This window comes from Haliaeetus albicilla, chromosome 13 (genome assembly GCF_947461875.1).
Source record: "Haliaeetus albicilla chromosome 13, bHalAlb1.1, whole genome shotgun sequence".
NCBI lineage: Eukaryota > Metazoa > Chordata > Aves > Accipitriformes > Accipitridae > Haliaeetus > Haliaeetus albicilla.
Window position 1 is genome coordinate 13,534,591 of NC_091495.1, and position 15,278 is coordinate 13,549,868.

General features: G+C 35.0%; 1 protein-coding gene across 7 annotated transcripts in view; it reads right to left on the bottom strand.

Annotated features, from left to right (window-relative positions):
- SYT14 (synaptotagmin 14) overlaps positions 1–15,278 on the bottom strand; it is a 103,163-nt gene that overhangs the window by 37,348 nt on the left and 50,537 nt on the right. For all 7 annotated transcript variants that reach the window (XM_069800219.1, XM_069800218.1, XM_069800222.1 and 4 more), the window contains 2 exons: positions 5,259–5,527; positions 2,879–3,328 (listed from right to left, as the gene is read on the bottom strand). In XM_069800219.1, the coding sequence (XP_069656320.1) occupies positions 2,879–3,328; positions 5,259–5,527 (719 nt within the window). The remainder of the gene's footprint in view (positions 1–2,878; positions 3,329–5,258; positions 5,528–15,278) is intronic.

Genomic DNA, 15,278 nt, shown 5'->3' on the forward strand with positions numbered 1-15,278 from the left:
ATACTCACCATGACATGCACTTGTCCACATTTTAACAATAACCAGAGAGTTGCAGGCCCCACTCATGTGAGTGTGCCACCATGTCTGAAAGGCACTGAACTTGCTGGTCTACCTTTAACCAGATTCCCTGATAGCTTTAAGGTATAACTGAAAATATACTAAACTTCACAGGACACAAACTGTTCTTATACAATCAGAAAGCAGATGACTAGCTAATGAAATACATTCATATAATATCAGTCACAGACAGAAACAAATAAAATATGTTTCTGCAGAAGAGACTGGCAAGATGTTTTAATGGATTATGAAGTTTCAGTGACAGAAGATGTACTTAATATATAAAGTCCACATAATGAGAAGCAGTGGAAAAAATAGGACAACTGTCATGTGTCCAAGAAATATTTTCATTAAAAAGCTGTCAAATATAAACACTTGTCAGCAACAAAACACTCTGCAACTGAACAAGACAAATTTAACTCAGAATTTACAATGTACCTCATCATGGATTTTATAATTAGAAATATCCCTGAACAACTGGATATCTCCAAATTGAAACAACACTTACCTTCTGTTAAATAACTCCTGCCTGGCATTTATGATTAATTGGGCATAAAGATTGTTGTTGGCTTATTCTAGCAAAAGGACAGTTGAGAAGCAATACAACCAGTGTGTACAGATAGACCCAGAGGCAAACACCTGAGAAGGGTAAGAACTAATTAAGTTCAAGGACCATGCTGGTATAAGAACAAATGGTAATAAATTGGCCTTGAAGAAATTCAGGTTGGAAGTGAAACAACCTGATATTTTCAGATGAAAATTTGCAAATTTGTGATCAGGATGACCTGGCTGTCTGCAATAATAAGGGCTTCAACTCAAGTGACCCAGGATGCCCCCCACTTCCAGCCATACATCCTAAAAACTCGGTAAAACTTAACACTCTTGCAAAATAACTATATGTTAAATCCTGTAATAAATCTGCTCACTGAAAAAAAAAAATCATATAGGCTATAAATAACAATAGAAAAATATCTGTAAACTCAGATGTCAATGAATTTCCAAAGGTTTAAACCCTGATTTGCATAGTTCCAAAAAACCATGGATCCTCATTCAAGCAATCAAGACTATGAAGGTTCCTTTCCAGCAACAGGTAGGGGTAAGATAAATCTACCTAAATCCCATTACAGCAACAAACTCTGGAAGATCCTTTCACTTCCTACCAATATTCCTTATTCTTGTTCCTTCTCCCAAAAAATGAGGAGAGAAAAATGTAGACATGGCATCCCTTACCATCACAGAAAATAAGTAACGATCTTCTTATCTTTGATGCCTTCTGGAATTTGTTTTTACTCTCCCTGTCACAAAAACTCAAGAAAATAAGACAGAAAAATAACCAATGCACATATGGGATATACCAGTTAATAAAAAGCCTGGTCCATTCATTGGCGCCTTTCACTGACTTTGGTAAATTTTATACAAGAACCTACCGAAAACACACACAAATTTAGCCAGTAACATTTCGAATATTCAGTGTTTTGTTTCATGGGGTGCTTTTTTTCCCAGCTGTGAAACTAGCAAACTCTGTGTTAGGGAAGTTCACACTATGTAGGTGAACCACTTCATCCTTGGAATAGACTGATCTGTACTTCTTAAGGAATCGTAAAAAAGCTGTTCTATTATCTGTTGATCCTCCATCAGATTGAAGTTTTAGTCTCAGCTTTTACGAATTCTGATTAATATTTTTAGTCATTAAATACAATGGCATTTTGAGTGTCTTTTGTAATATTCATGTTCAACAGAAATGCCAATTCAATTGATCCAAACTTTTTTTGAAAATGTAGAACAAATTAACGGCATTGTTTCACCTGAAAAAACCCTTTTCCTTTCTTACCCTTCTCCTCCTCTTTTTCTTTTATTGATAGTCTAAAAAACCCACAGAATACATAGAATGTGCAAATAAGGATGCCCTTGCTAAAACACCTTCTGTTTCCCCCATAAGTCCATTATTTAGCACATATGCAGCTCTTAAGCAATGAGCATTCAAGCACTCCTAGTCTAGGAAGCCTTGACCACAACATCACAAACATTCTCTTTCTGGACAAAAGCATACTTAAATTCTTATAAAAAAGAAAAAGGAGATGCTGATCACTGCCCATATAGTGATCTCCTGTGTTTTTTGACAGTGATACCTAAGTTTACCCTTAATTACTGTTGCTTTGCTTTATTAAAAATATTAAGGTTAAATTATTTTGGGGGACAAAAAATTTTGTTCATCAGATAGGTAGGAGTTTTTTTCAGCAAACAAAAATCCTTTTCAGTTTGAACTACTTTTCACACTATTTTTCACTTCAGACTGAACCAGAAATCAACTATTTACAAGGTTCTAATCTAAAGTTACTAATAATGGCTTTGTGCTCTCAAATTTCTTCTTTCCTGTCTTTCTTTCTTGAAAGGAAAATACCTTTTGCAACCAAGATTTAACTGCAACAGATGAAGGACACTCGCTAGTATAGTTTTTTTTTCCCCCTCCTTTTTCTTTTTTTAGTTGAAATGTTGTGGGTAGCAGAGTAAAGATTATACTATTAAATACATATATATGTATTTTCATGTATACATATATACATATATTCACCACTATATCCCTATTTATAGACTGGAAATTTCTAAGTAATTAGAAGGAAAAATATGGGCAGCTTTTGCAGGTGGAAAGTGAACGTACTTACAGAAGCTCTAAGGAAATTATCATTGTGCTAATACGGCGCTATGACTGTTGAAAACAAGTCAAGTGGATGTGATGACTCTATAAATATACACACTATTCTTACAAAATTCAGGACACTGTATATCACTGTATTCTTATTCTGCCTCATTTAATACTCACAGACAGACTGTAAGAAGGTTCCAGTATCACTGGCACTGACATCTTCCCTTGAAGATTCAATTTTGTTAAGTAAAATATCTTTTCTCCCACAACCCTCTCTTTTTTCATGCGACGTACGCTGTACAGTCTAAAGCGAACTGCATAATTCCCAATCATCTCAGACTCAACGTGATTAAATTTGAATGTCTCTGTGAAGACAGGGCACGGTCCCCGCTGGATGCTGGTTTTTGCTCTTTGCTTCTTTATAGGGAGAAGAACTAGGTGTACTTGCCACGAGCTTCCACCTGTCCTGCTGTATGTGGGAATGTCTGTAACAGCTGTCACTGTCACCAAAAGCTTCTGTTCCTGTGAGTCATAGTCAAAAGTCACATCCAGTGTGCCATATTTAGCTACTGGCTCAGGATCAAAAGGTTTAGGAAGCTGTGAAGACGATCCTCGAGCTGACATATCCTGAAGAAGAAGAAAAAAAGCTATTTATTTATTTATTTATTGTACTCTATTATTAAAACTAGTGTGGAAATATATGGTTTTCTCTAAGCAATATGAAGGCACTATGATCTTTTTGTTCATTTCATAAACAAGGTAATTAAACACCGAAAGCCTGAGGAGATGGCTGACTAGCAGCCAAGAAGAAATCAAAAGACTTTACCTAGCCAATACCACCAAAAGCCAGGAGTCAATCAGACAGAGCTCAGATTAAATTAGGCCTCTTCTTCTGTGCCTCACATGTTAAAATGTATATATATTTGTTACAAGATAGAACTATCTTATTTCAGTGTGAAAATACACACATTTTTAAGGTAACATATTACAGTGCTTTAAGGGCCGGCTAGTGATTGAGAGCACGGTGAGATGCCAGCAAAGAATACAGGAATCACAACACCTGCTTGCACATGCAGCTCTTGTTGCAGTCCACAAGGGTTCCATGAATGTGCCAAAAATTATCATGGCTTTATTAATGTAATTTTACTAGAACTGTGTAAGATGCATCTGTTTTGAACACACCTTCTTAACTTTCTGTAAACAGCACCAGTCCTAAAACTGTATTTTAAACTTAATTTTGTTTATCGTCACTTCAAATTTTGAACAAAATATTGATCCCCCATATTGCTACAACAGCTAGTTTGATAGTGATACTGAAACACAAAATATTTACAAGTACAGGTCCACCTAGTGTTCATACAGTAAGTTATTCCAAGTATGTAAAACAAATGTATTTCCTGTGTATTTTCATATTATCAAAGATACGTTTGTTCATGTAAATTAATAGATGCCACAATAAAGAGTTTTGCATGAGAAAACATTATGTTCTTATTTTAAACTGGTTGCTACATAGCTGTTGGAATTCATTCCTCTGAAAGCTTCATTCTTCAAGTTGTTGAGTGGCTATAAAAAAAGCTGGCAGTATTCTCAGTTCTTATTGAGTATGCTTACCTTAATGACTGGTGTGACACAAAAGGGGAAGAACTAGGATTAGATTTGCTGCAATCTGATAGGGTTTGAGGACCATATGTACACACTATGTCTTTACTAGCAGTGAAGTCCATAAAGATTGTGGTCCTAGCTGATCATCAGGTATACGTAGACAGCTAGCTACTGGAGGACCTTGCAGCTGGGCCTTCCAGATGTGGCACCAACACCCCAGCTATGTAACATCAAATTACCAAGAGGTCTACCAAGACAGAAACAGCTGTTGGCACATCAGGACTGAGCCCTAATATGCACTTCAAAACTTCAGGTAGAGACAAAAGACAAAGTTGTACCAAACAGAGCCTCTTCTGCACACGACATCACTAATGCAGACTTACCCATAGATGTCAGTGCAGTAAGCGGTTGTTAAAGACACTTCAAGGAAATACATATCAGAAAAGATGATTTCTTCATAGTAAAAATAAACAGATGCCATTACAGTTTATAGCAGAAAAAAGGGAAATTAAGTGGATGAAATCTCTATACTACCATCAACAATTTAAAAAAATTCTTTGTAGTAATTTTTTTTCATAAAGGATGTTTTACATTATGGGGTGTTCAGTTTGAAAGGCGTTAACAGATTCTTTTTCTTTATTTGGGTTGCTTGAAAAAGTATGTGGAAGAAAAAGAATTTTGACTACAGTCCTTATTGTGTGATGAAGTTTTCTGACTGGTTTAAAAAATAATTCACTCTTACTAGGAGCTTGTTTGAAAGTCAAGATGCCATAAAGATAACTATAAAGAAAAATCTGAAATCCTATTGTAATGCTTTCTGATGAACTAATATTTTAAAAAATGAATGAGCTTCAATGTTAGTGTTCATATAACTGTGCATTGGTCTTAAGATAAAAAAAGGTCTCAAAAGGTTGCACTGCATGACACTTCAGAACACTCAACTGTTTTCATTTACCTCTGGACTAAGGACAGCTGTGCTATCACTTGGTACATCCTCTTCGTATCCTTTGTTATGAAAGCTTTCTATTTCGTGTCCCGTGCTTCCCTCACTTGGGCATTTATATGAACATCTTGGACTGTTGCTACACTGGGAAAATTCACATTTACTGTCTCCGACTTCAGAAGGCGTGCATGAAAGATGAGGAGAACCACTATCATCCTGGTATGGAGGCGGCTGCAGTTCATCTAGTGGAGGTGTTCTTCTCATCCTCTGAATGCAGTTTGCTGAGAATAAGTGAAAATTCTTTACTTACTTTCTGATTATTTACTGTTGAAACAGTTCTGTGGAAAATGGTAAGTCTAAATATCTGGGCAGAATATTTAAAAAAATCTGTAAATGTCTTTTTTTACTTTACATTTCAAATTAGATAACAAATACTACTGAAAAATATTTGTTAAAAATGGAAATTAATGATCTCTCAGATGAGATTTAGATAAAAGCAAAGTATTAAGTATATAGTCACAATGGATTGTGTAAACCATATATAAATGAATATAGCACAAATATGACATGACAAAAATTCTAGGCTTGAATTTCAGGGATGCTTACCTTGCAAAAACCTTTGGATACCTTAAATCAGATTCTGCGCAGGTGGAATGTAGACCAATTAAGGAAACAAAATGCACTCCCTAAAGCCATGATATCAAACCTCTGATTACCTCCCATACAGTTGCTCACCCAGGGAGATACTAAATTAAAGTCTGAAGACAAATAAGGTACTAATAAAAGCAGACACAAGCCTTTTCACACAAGCGAACTCTGCTCACCAGTGAATTTAGCAAGTGAAGCAGTGTCTCAGATTCTAATTACTTGTTAAGGACAGCTAAAGGGTACGCATCTGGTGGCTAAAAGTTAGACACTAGATTCAGTCACTAAAGACAGTGGAAAAAGGATCATGAGAAATCTTGTGCTCGGGATGAATACTTGATGCTGACCATCTTTGCTTCTCACACTAGACAGATAGATAGAAACGTGGTTATATATCTCCTCAGAAAATAAACCTGATACAAGTTTATGGATATAGAAAGTTAATTCAAAAAATTTACATTTATTACACAGCATTACACAGCTGACTAGAATTGGGAAAAGACAGCAAGGTGTGCAGTAGCTGAAATGAAAGGAATACCAAGGATAGGTAAAAACCTGTATCACATTTTGTTTACATCTTCTGTAGAGATTTTAATGAAGATTTCGATGCCCCTCACACATAGAATTAACTTATACACAAAAATTTCAAAGCAACTATGTTTTCTGGTGTCAGACATACCACTTTCACTCATAGAAAAAACTACCAAACAAGGAAGTTAAGGAAAGTATTAACATTAGAACAATAAAAGCTTTGATTTCAGATTCATCTAAGAAAAAACCCAATCTTGGTGGTACATTTTAGTTTCGTCATCAAATTTTTGTATACAGGATTGCCCTGCCTGTGTCCTAAATTCTCACCAAGTATATCAACCTTTTAACTGCTTCAGAGGCAATTACCAGTTGTTCAACATATCACATAAACAGAGTATGCGTAAGAGTTACCCTTTATGGAACAAGGCTGAAAACACAGTAATGTGGCTCTCTTGGGAAACAAACGGTCTTAGCGAAAGGCTCCCTTTTGTTCTCCTTTCCTTTGGAAGTCTGGGCTGTATCTGACTGTGGCATGCTGGATAATTTCACAGCATCTGGGACTTCACATAAGCCCAAAGCACTGTGGTTTTGGTGCACACTGTCCATGGGAGGCAAACCCAGACACGTTGTCTGGAGGGGAGCCAACATGCATTGCAGATCCCCAAAGCTGGGCAACTGAAGGACAGGGACACGACAGCTCATTATGGAGCATATCTACTGCACAAATAAATATAGGCCTCAAAGGTAACTGGGGAATGCAGGGCTCTTCTCTATTTCACTGGGCTCCTAATGGAACTCCTCTTAGATTTAGCTAAGAGAAATGAGTAAGTAAAACACTCCAACCAGATGATACCACCGTCAGGAATCCTCTCTTCTCTGATAAACCCATCAGAGCCAGCCTACCATTCACAGTGATTCCAAATTACTGTTACAGCACTCCTGCAAAAGGTCTTCTGCTGTTAGTTATCCCAGTGCCACTAACTCTTGAAACTCCAGTCCCACATGGAAAGGAAAACAGAGCAGGCAGGGAATCCTATACTCGAAACGTAGTCATCAGTCTAGCAGATACACATAAAACCTTACATACAAAACAGAGTTAAGTGCAACAGTTAGAATCATGAAATCGCCATGCAGGAATATTAAGAAAGCTTTTTTGCAAAACACAGAGAGATACGGGAAAGCACTTCTTTTTTTTTGTTAAATATTAGATAACTTGTGCCCATGAAAACAGATATAATTTTAGAATCTAACCTGATATTTTAATCATAATAAAATAATAATAAATATCCTTTGACTCTCTATGCCATGAAAACAGGACTTCCTTTTCATAATTTATATAAATAAATATTCTAGCAAATTTAGAGCAACAACATTTTTGCTCATTGTTGCTAAAAGGCAACAAACAGCATTAAATGACACAGTAACCAACATGTAGCTATGACTTAATTTCTTTCTTTTTGCTTGTAGTCAAGTCTGCAAAGACTTTTTAACTCCCAGCTTTTCCACAATCTAACGAAATGAAAGTCTATCCAGGTAACTAGCAACACCATTATTGTCTTACATGAGTAAATAAATGACTGTGTGACTCATTTTTTTCACTTTGATGAACTGCATTATATGTCCCTATGGGAAAACTGCACAGGCTGTGTGACAGAAAAGGTACTTTTAATGTAGGCGGGGAAGAAGTGAAAAAAAGAAAATCCTTATTAACCAGCTGTGACTCAAAAATCTCAGAAAATACTGAAACACTGAGGCAGGTTTTAACTATTTATTTTTGAAAGTTTAGTTTACCAAAGAGAAAAAGCGTGTAAATTCTGAAAACAAATATCCAGGTTTAAAAATCTAAGGACACCTCTGTCTAAACAGGTATAAACTGGTTTTGAACAAAAGGTTTCTCTACATAAAAAGATATTGAAGTTTTCAAATTAATTTTTAAAGTGAAAATGTCTCATTTTAAATTAATTTCCCCCTCCCCACAGTAAATGATGCAATAAAATGATGATTTCATGTTATAGGTCTCTGAAAATACTGCAAATTTGAATTACGTGAAGACATTCTAATGACTGATGATATCAAAGACAAATGATATCACAGACAGAAGTGAATACAGCAACATTAAATACCTGATACTGGGTATTTTCCTTAAAAATTACACAGAAGTAACAACTAACTCCAACAATCAATCCATCAACAAAATTTTGCATAAGTATCAAAGGTTAAAATAAAAAAACACTGCTAATGCATGCAGGCCTATCACTGATCGTATTGGAGAAAAAAGTTTGGAGGTGAAAGGAAAGCACATTCTGAAGTGTTTGCACGTTTACATGTAAAACCACTGTCTCTAACATACCCCATACCTTTCATTTAAGGTGTAAACTTAGACACAGTTACACTTGTGCATACTTGTATATTGTGACAAAGCCAGAGAATACATTCCAAAGACCACTGAAATGTGGCTTATAACTTCTGCTAAATAGTTACTCTTAACAAGCAAATGGTTACAGTGAAAATCTAAAATTAATTGTTGCATCGTTTCTAGGCAAGTTTCCCAAGAAACTTTCCGCTCTCAAACCAGATAGAAAATAAATTTTGCCAATTCCCCCAGTGAAATTAATCATATTAAATTACCATACCAGTTTGGACTAGACAGGGTAAAAAAACAAGCCAACATATATCCCAGACCTGGAAGAAATAAATAGTCACAGAGAAACCAAATTGGTTTGGCTTGAGGTTCCTACCAGCCAGAAAATGCCAGAATGGAGGAAAGACAAATAGAAAGAAAGATCCCACATCCAGTTTTCCACCCAAAGTATGTGAAATAACTTTGCATTCTCATAACATGAGTGAAACTAAGTTGTTTAGTAACAAATATTTAGTAAACTCTAAACTGAGTATACAGTGTATTGCTGTCAATAGGCAGATTTGAATAATCAATCTTTTAAGGGTTAACTGCTTTAATTAAAATTTGCATCCTTCTCTAGTAGGCTGGCAAAACATTCATATAGTGTTAATAATAAAGTCCTTGCTCAACAGTTGAAGAAACCAGAATTGTAAGTGAAATACCTGACAAATGCAAGCAGATTAGCATTTTGCTGGTACACTCAGGAAATTACAGCGTGTAAACTGTCATTAGCACCTTTAAGTCAGAAGTAAATAAATACCTTCTTCTTAGTACCGTTTGTTATACAATGAAGGTTAATTTGTTTTCATAAATCCCTGTACAGGGGACTGATTGAAAGCCAAAGGGAGATGATACATATCTTGCCATCAACCTCAAGGGACTGCCAGTAAAACCTGACACAGCAACTTAGGCCAAAATGAGCATTCCTGAACATACAATTGATAACTATGAGAAAATACACAAACTTCTTCAGTCATTTTTCTGAGTGGAATCACAGTTTAAAGATATATGAGCTTACTATAAGAAATGCTTTTTCTTTAGGTTTTCAGTTACTACTTGAACTTTCTACTTCCAATGCTTCTCATTTCTCTTCTCTGTCCTGGTCCCTTGTGGACCGTGCTAGGCTGTACAACATTTCACCACGAAGCTGGTGATGTTCCTTTCCATGTTTACAATGTTTAGACTTTGCTATCTTAATTAATTTTCCCAAAGGTTGTCAGCAGCAGCACAACCCTAGCTTTCTTTAGCCCATATTTCCTGAGTAATTCCAAGAACATCCATCTCTTAACATAAGGGAAAAGAAACTATCCTTGTGATTTTAATTCCCCTGTCTCATAAGCAGTAATTAACTACACTTCTGCAACTTGTAGTTTCTCATATATATTACTTCTTTAAATATTCATTCTATTGTGAGAGGCAGCATTACTGCAAAACTTCTTTGGGAATTTGGTTTCCAGTTCCTTTAAAACAAATAATCACTATATAAATTAATAATTTTTGCAAGTCATATTTTGTAATTATCAGAATATCTTCATACTCAAAAAGTACCTTTTATTCCTCTAATATATCTCCACATACACTATGCTTCATAATTATTTATTTTTTTAATCTAACATAAATTTCAAGTTTTCAAGCCTTCAAGGGGTTCTATGTAAATGTTAAGACAATTTAAATAAAACATAAAATGAAATACATGTTTAAAAATTAAAGAAACCTTTCTTATTCTGAATGATTAAATACCCTTAGAGATTTCTGATATGCAGCACAGACAGTCCAAATAGAATTTTCATGTTTGAACTTTTCTACCATCCAAAAATATTCTGTTGACTGAATTACCCCACATTACGAGGAGTATAAAATACAAACATTAAATATTGAATGAAACCTCGGGGCTCTCCTTCCTTTAAAATGAAAAGCTTACATGCATTTTTGTAAGGAAAAAACCCATATTATTTCACAATAAAACAAATTATCTTGGCATTATTCTACGTCTTTTCAAAAGAGTTATGGCACGAGTCTTGCTTAATGAAAAAAGAGAAATACAGCAATGGTATGGGGTCATTACGGACAACAGAAAAAAAAAATCTTTTATCAGCTTTCTTTTTGCATTTGCCACATTTTAGACTTTTATTCACAGTTGAACTATTTTCTACGTTATGCAATTCACCAGTAAACAAGATAAGTAATCGTATCTGTTTGGGGGTTTTTTTCAGTAAAAAATAGTTGTTTCCTAATATTTAGAAAATTCCATACACTATTAGCTTAATCCCAGACTTCTGGAAATCAAAACAGTGTTGCTGCCATTTACATCTGATGTCACATGAAGTTCTCAGCACTGCATTTTCCTTACCTTCCAAGGCTAAGTCTACTGGTAATTCATGTAATAAAAAGATTCTCTTGTTTTCTAATAGAACTAATCCAAAATTAATGAATTATCTTTCATGTCCAGTCCTTAAAGCTTCAATTTTCTTCCTCAGGAAAGGTCTAAGACCAACTGAAGTTGCTGATACTCACACAGTAATTTTTTTTTTTTTTTTTTTTGTCTGTTTACATCATAAGCCTGCAGAACTACAGCTTGGTTTTGTCTGCTGACAAAAGAAATTTGCTCTTTTCTCTGCTTATTAGAGCACTTCTGATTTGTAAGAATTTATGGTCTGTTTTACAGAGCAATACAGAAAAGCGCTGCACTGGTGAAAAATTCAAGCTTTCTCTTTCCAAAATTAGCCCAAATTAGAACATTTAAACTACAAATACATTATTAAAGCATTATAGTGAACTAACTGTCAAAGACATTCTTTTGTTTCCTTCCCAAATATTTTGGTCGTCTTTCAATGAAAATTATACATTAGCATCTCTTGAATTAATTTTCTTTCAAGTATCATTCTCTGATTCCTTATACAGTATTTCTATTAATTTGAATAGGAAGGAGTTCTGCTACCTAGTTCTGTATTTATACTTTCCAGCTGTCCAAAATACATCTAAATACAGCTTAAACCTATTGGTTCAATATTTTAATATCTTATTGATGCAAATATCAATAAATCAAGCTTTCCAGAATTTTTTTTTTTTTTTTTTACTTTTAAAAGGAGAGCAGAAACTCTTCTTTTCTGAGACTACATCCAGCTTTATAACTTTTTGGAAGCAGTGATCTTTAAGAAGTGAAATTTTAAAACTGTTTGCCTTCCTTTCCATAATTATATTTCCTTAGGTAAAGCATTTGTACTAAGTATGTTCATTCAAGTTCTTAGGTAGAAAAACTTATTTTCTATTCCATTTAGATGCTGGTTTCACTTTTACTGTTTTTATAAGCAGCCAACTTTCCTTTACACTACTTTTCAGATCACTATGTTGGCTACATTTATAAATGAACAGGTATTCCTTTGTACCTCTGTTCACTGTTCATTTTTTCCAAGTTATCAAAATTGTTACAAAAATACCACTTCTAAAATGATAGTAAGTTAAATGAATTCATAGAATCTTCCCCCCCCCCCCCCTTTTAAAATACACTACAAGTCCTGCTTGCTGAAGGTGATTGACAACTAGCTTTGAAATCTTAAAGAGTGTCTTGGTGACAAGGAAATGCCTTTTATCATCTCTGTGAAAATTCACCCAAATTTGGCTATCTCACCAGCATTTACAGATGCTTAACAGCTAAAAGCTTTGAAAACTCCACCCTGTAAACCATCTCAGGCCCCTGAAAATCCCCATTTCTCCCCAGTTTGTGCTTAGTAGCATCCCTTCATACCTCTGGACCATAGCAGCTGGATATGGGCTTAGAAAATATTTTCCCGCCATTGCTATACTTCATTTGAATATAATTTTCACTTTAAATTATAGTTCAAATACAGCTACAGTATTAAGCACAGGAATTGAGTAGCAGGATAAAGTGCTGAAAAGGTGAAAAAGATCCCACAGAGGTCTAAAATCAATTCCCAGTAAAGTACTGTAACACACAGCTAATATTCCTGTAATGTTCCTGCTCTCATTCTATTTGGTCTCAAATGAGGAAAGAAAGTGTGATTAGAAAGCAAGATCAATGTGTTATGTGTATCATTTTCTTGAACATTTTAGTATTTTTGCAGCTCATTTCAGGCACGTTCATTTTTATTTGACAAAAAAAAAAAATACAAAGTTTTCTAAGTGATACAGAACACCCCTTTAAGATCTCAATAATTATTCATTAGATGATATAATCAAGATCCATTCAGCAGTATATACTACACTTAAATGTGTTCCTTAATGATCAGAATTCCATCATTCTTTTTCCATACTTTTAAGTAAGATACAACTACTTCCTTTGGTGAGAACTCCTTCTGCACTTAAAATGCAGTAAGTCCATGGTTTCTTAAAAACAGCTTCGCCTTGGTAGCTGCATTTTGTAATTTGTTTTCAAAAAACTGTGTAAAATTCCCTAGTATTTTAGCTCTCTGTTTATTACTACCTTAACTGGTGAAAATGAACCAGGAAAGATATTTTCCATCAAGAACTGCTTCCAGAACAGGAACACAAAAGCTTGCTTTGATTCCTTTGCCTTATTTTCACAGCAATTTTGAGTGCAAAGGATACTGTGTTGGAGCAAGTCACTAACAGAGCAGTACTACAATGATTCTGCATGAACCATTTCAGTAGGGCATGAGTTTAAATTTTCTGCCCATCTACTTAAGATATCTATATGATCCCAGTTTGGGTATCTCGTAACTGTTAATATATATAAGTGAAATATATATTATGGTGAATAATAGTACTACCACAATAGTATAAGTTAACATGTTTGGCATTTTACAGATGGAGAACTAAAGTACAGGTTTAAATAAGAGGCAATAAAGATTGCTGTGAATCTAGCTCAGAAGTGCTCATAATCACAGAAAGCTTCCCATGAAGCGAGGAACTGAAACCAAGTCTTTTAAGACTAGTACCCTAGCCATTTCTTCAGTTTGGTTTTTTTTGTTTGTTTGTTTGTTTTACTTCAAGCCTTGTAAATTATTATTATTAATCTAAAATTCACCTGCAGTGTGTACCACCACCAACATGGAAACCTCCAAGCCACTAGCTTCTTAAGAGATATACCCCCACAGAATTTTCCATTATCATCAGCTCTGTAGTGGAAGAGAAGGAAGAGAAAACAAAAAATACAATATTAGGGTGGGGGAAAAAAGTAAACGGAAGGGAAAAAAAAAGGGGGGGGGCAAAAGGAGAAAGTAGGTGTAATGATTCAGAAAAAAAGTGATAAGTTGTTGGTAAATGAACAAAGGAAAGAAATAAAGGGAGAGAAGTTTAGTACATCTGTATAGAAAACTAGGAAAAGAGCAAAGAGAGGAATAAAGAACAGACAAGATGCAGACAGGAATGAAAAATTACAAACAGCTAAAATAACAAAGCAAAAGTGACAGAGGAAGAAAGGTGAAGGAATAGGGAAAAGAAAACAACACATGACATGCAAAAAAAGTGGTTCAGATCTGAGAAAAAAGCAATGTCAACAGAGCAGAGAGATAAAAGAGAAATCAGTGATGTCTGATAGGTGGGAATAACCATATTTGTAGGTGAAAATCTGCACAACCTAGAGAACGCAGCTAGTTACATTCCAGGAGAGGCAAGACACTTCCCAGAATAAGCATTTATATTTATATTTTAGATTTATTATTATTTTTCCTTTTGAGTAGGGAGACAGTGGTAATTATTTATTCAGATCCTGAGATTCCAAAGGACCTTGATTTCTCTTATCTATTTGGGCACTTTTTCTCCTTTTTTCCTTGACAAACTGGTTCAGTGACTTGCTTTAGTAAAATGGACGGTATTTCCTACAGTATATTAGAGTATTCCCGTAAAAAGGATTCTAGAAAATTCAGATTTTTTAAACTTTTGAAACAGCTCTCATGACTTTACCAAATAAAAAGCAGCTAGAAACCAGAAAAATCAAAGACAATCTCAGTTTGCAGGAGTACCTAATAGGTCAACAATAGAAGAAAATTGTCTATATATGCTTAAGAACTCCAAAACCTTTCAGATATTAATGCCTGTAGAAAGTATGCTTAGGAATAATGGAACTAGTACCACTGTGGGGGCCAACTGTCCAGAAAAAGAAAGGCAAAATAGACAGTGTGAAATCACAGGAAATGGATATGCTTCAAAACCAAGGTATCTTTCCTTCACACACCCAGTAAGAGGGCTACGAATTCACAAAAAAGGCACAGATTAAGCAGCAGGGAGCATGTCAGTCTGTTCCACTCACTCCAGCAAGGCCTCAGACAAGTTCCTCCAGGCATAAAGAAACACAATTACTCAAAACTAAATTTCTTGCACTTCTTTGCGGCACTTCTGAGACAACCCACTGTCACAGACGAGCTGCTTTACTAGGCTTATATGTAATATATGATGTAGTTGTTGCTACGTGTCCATAGCTGTCGTATAATTCACAAAACAGGTAATTTTCTGCATTTTGACAGGACCAGATGAAC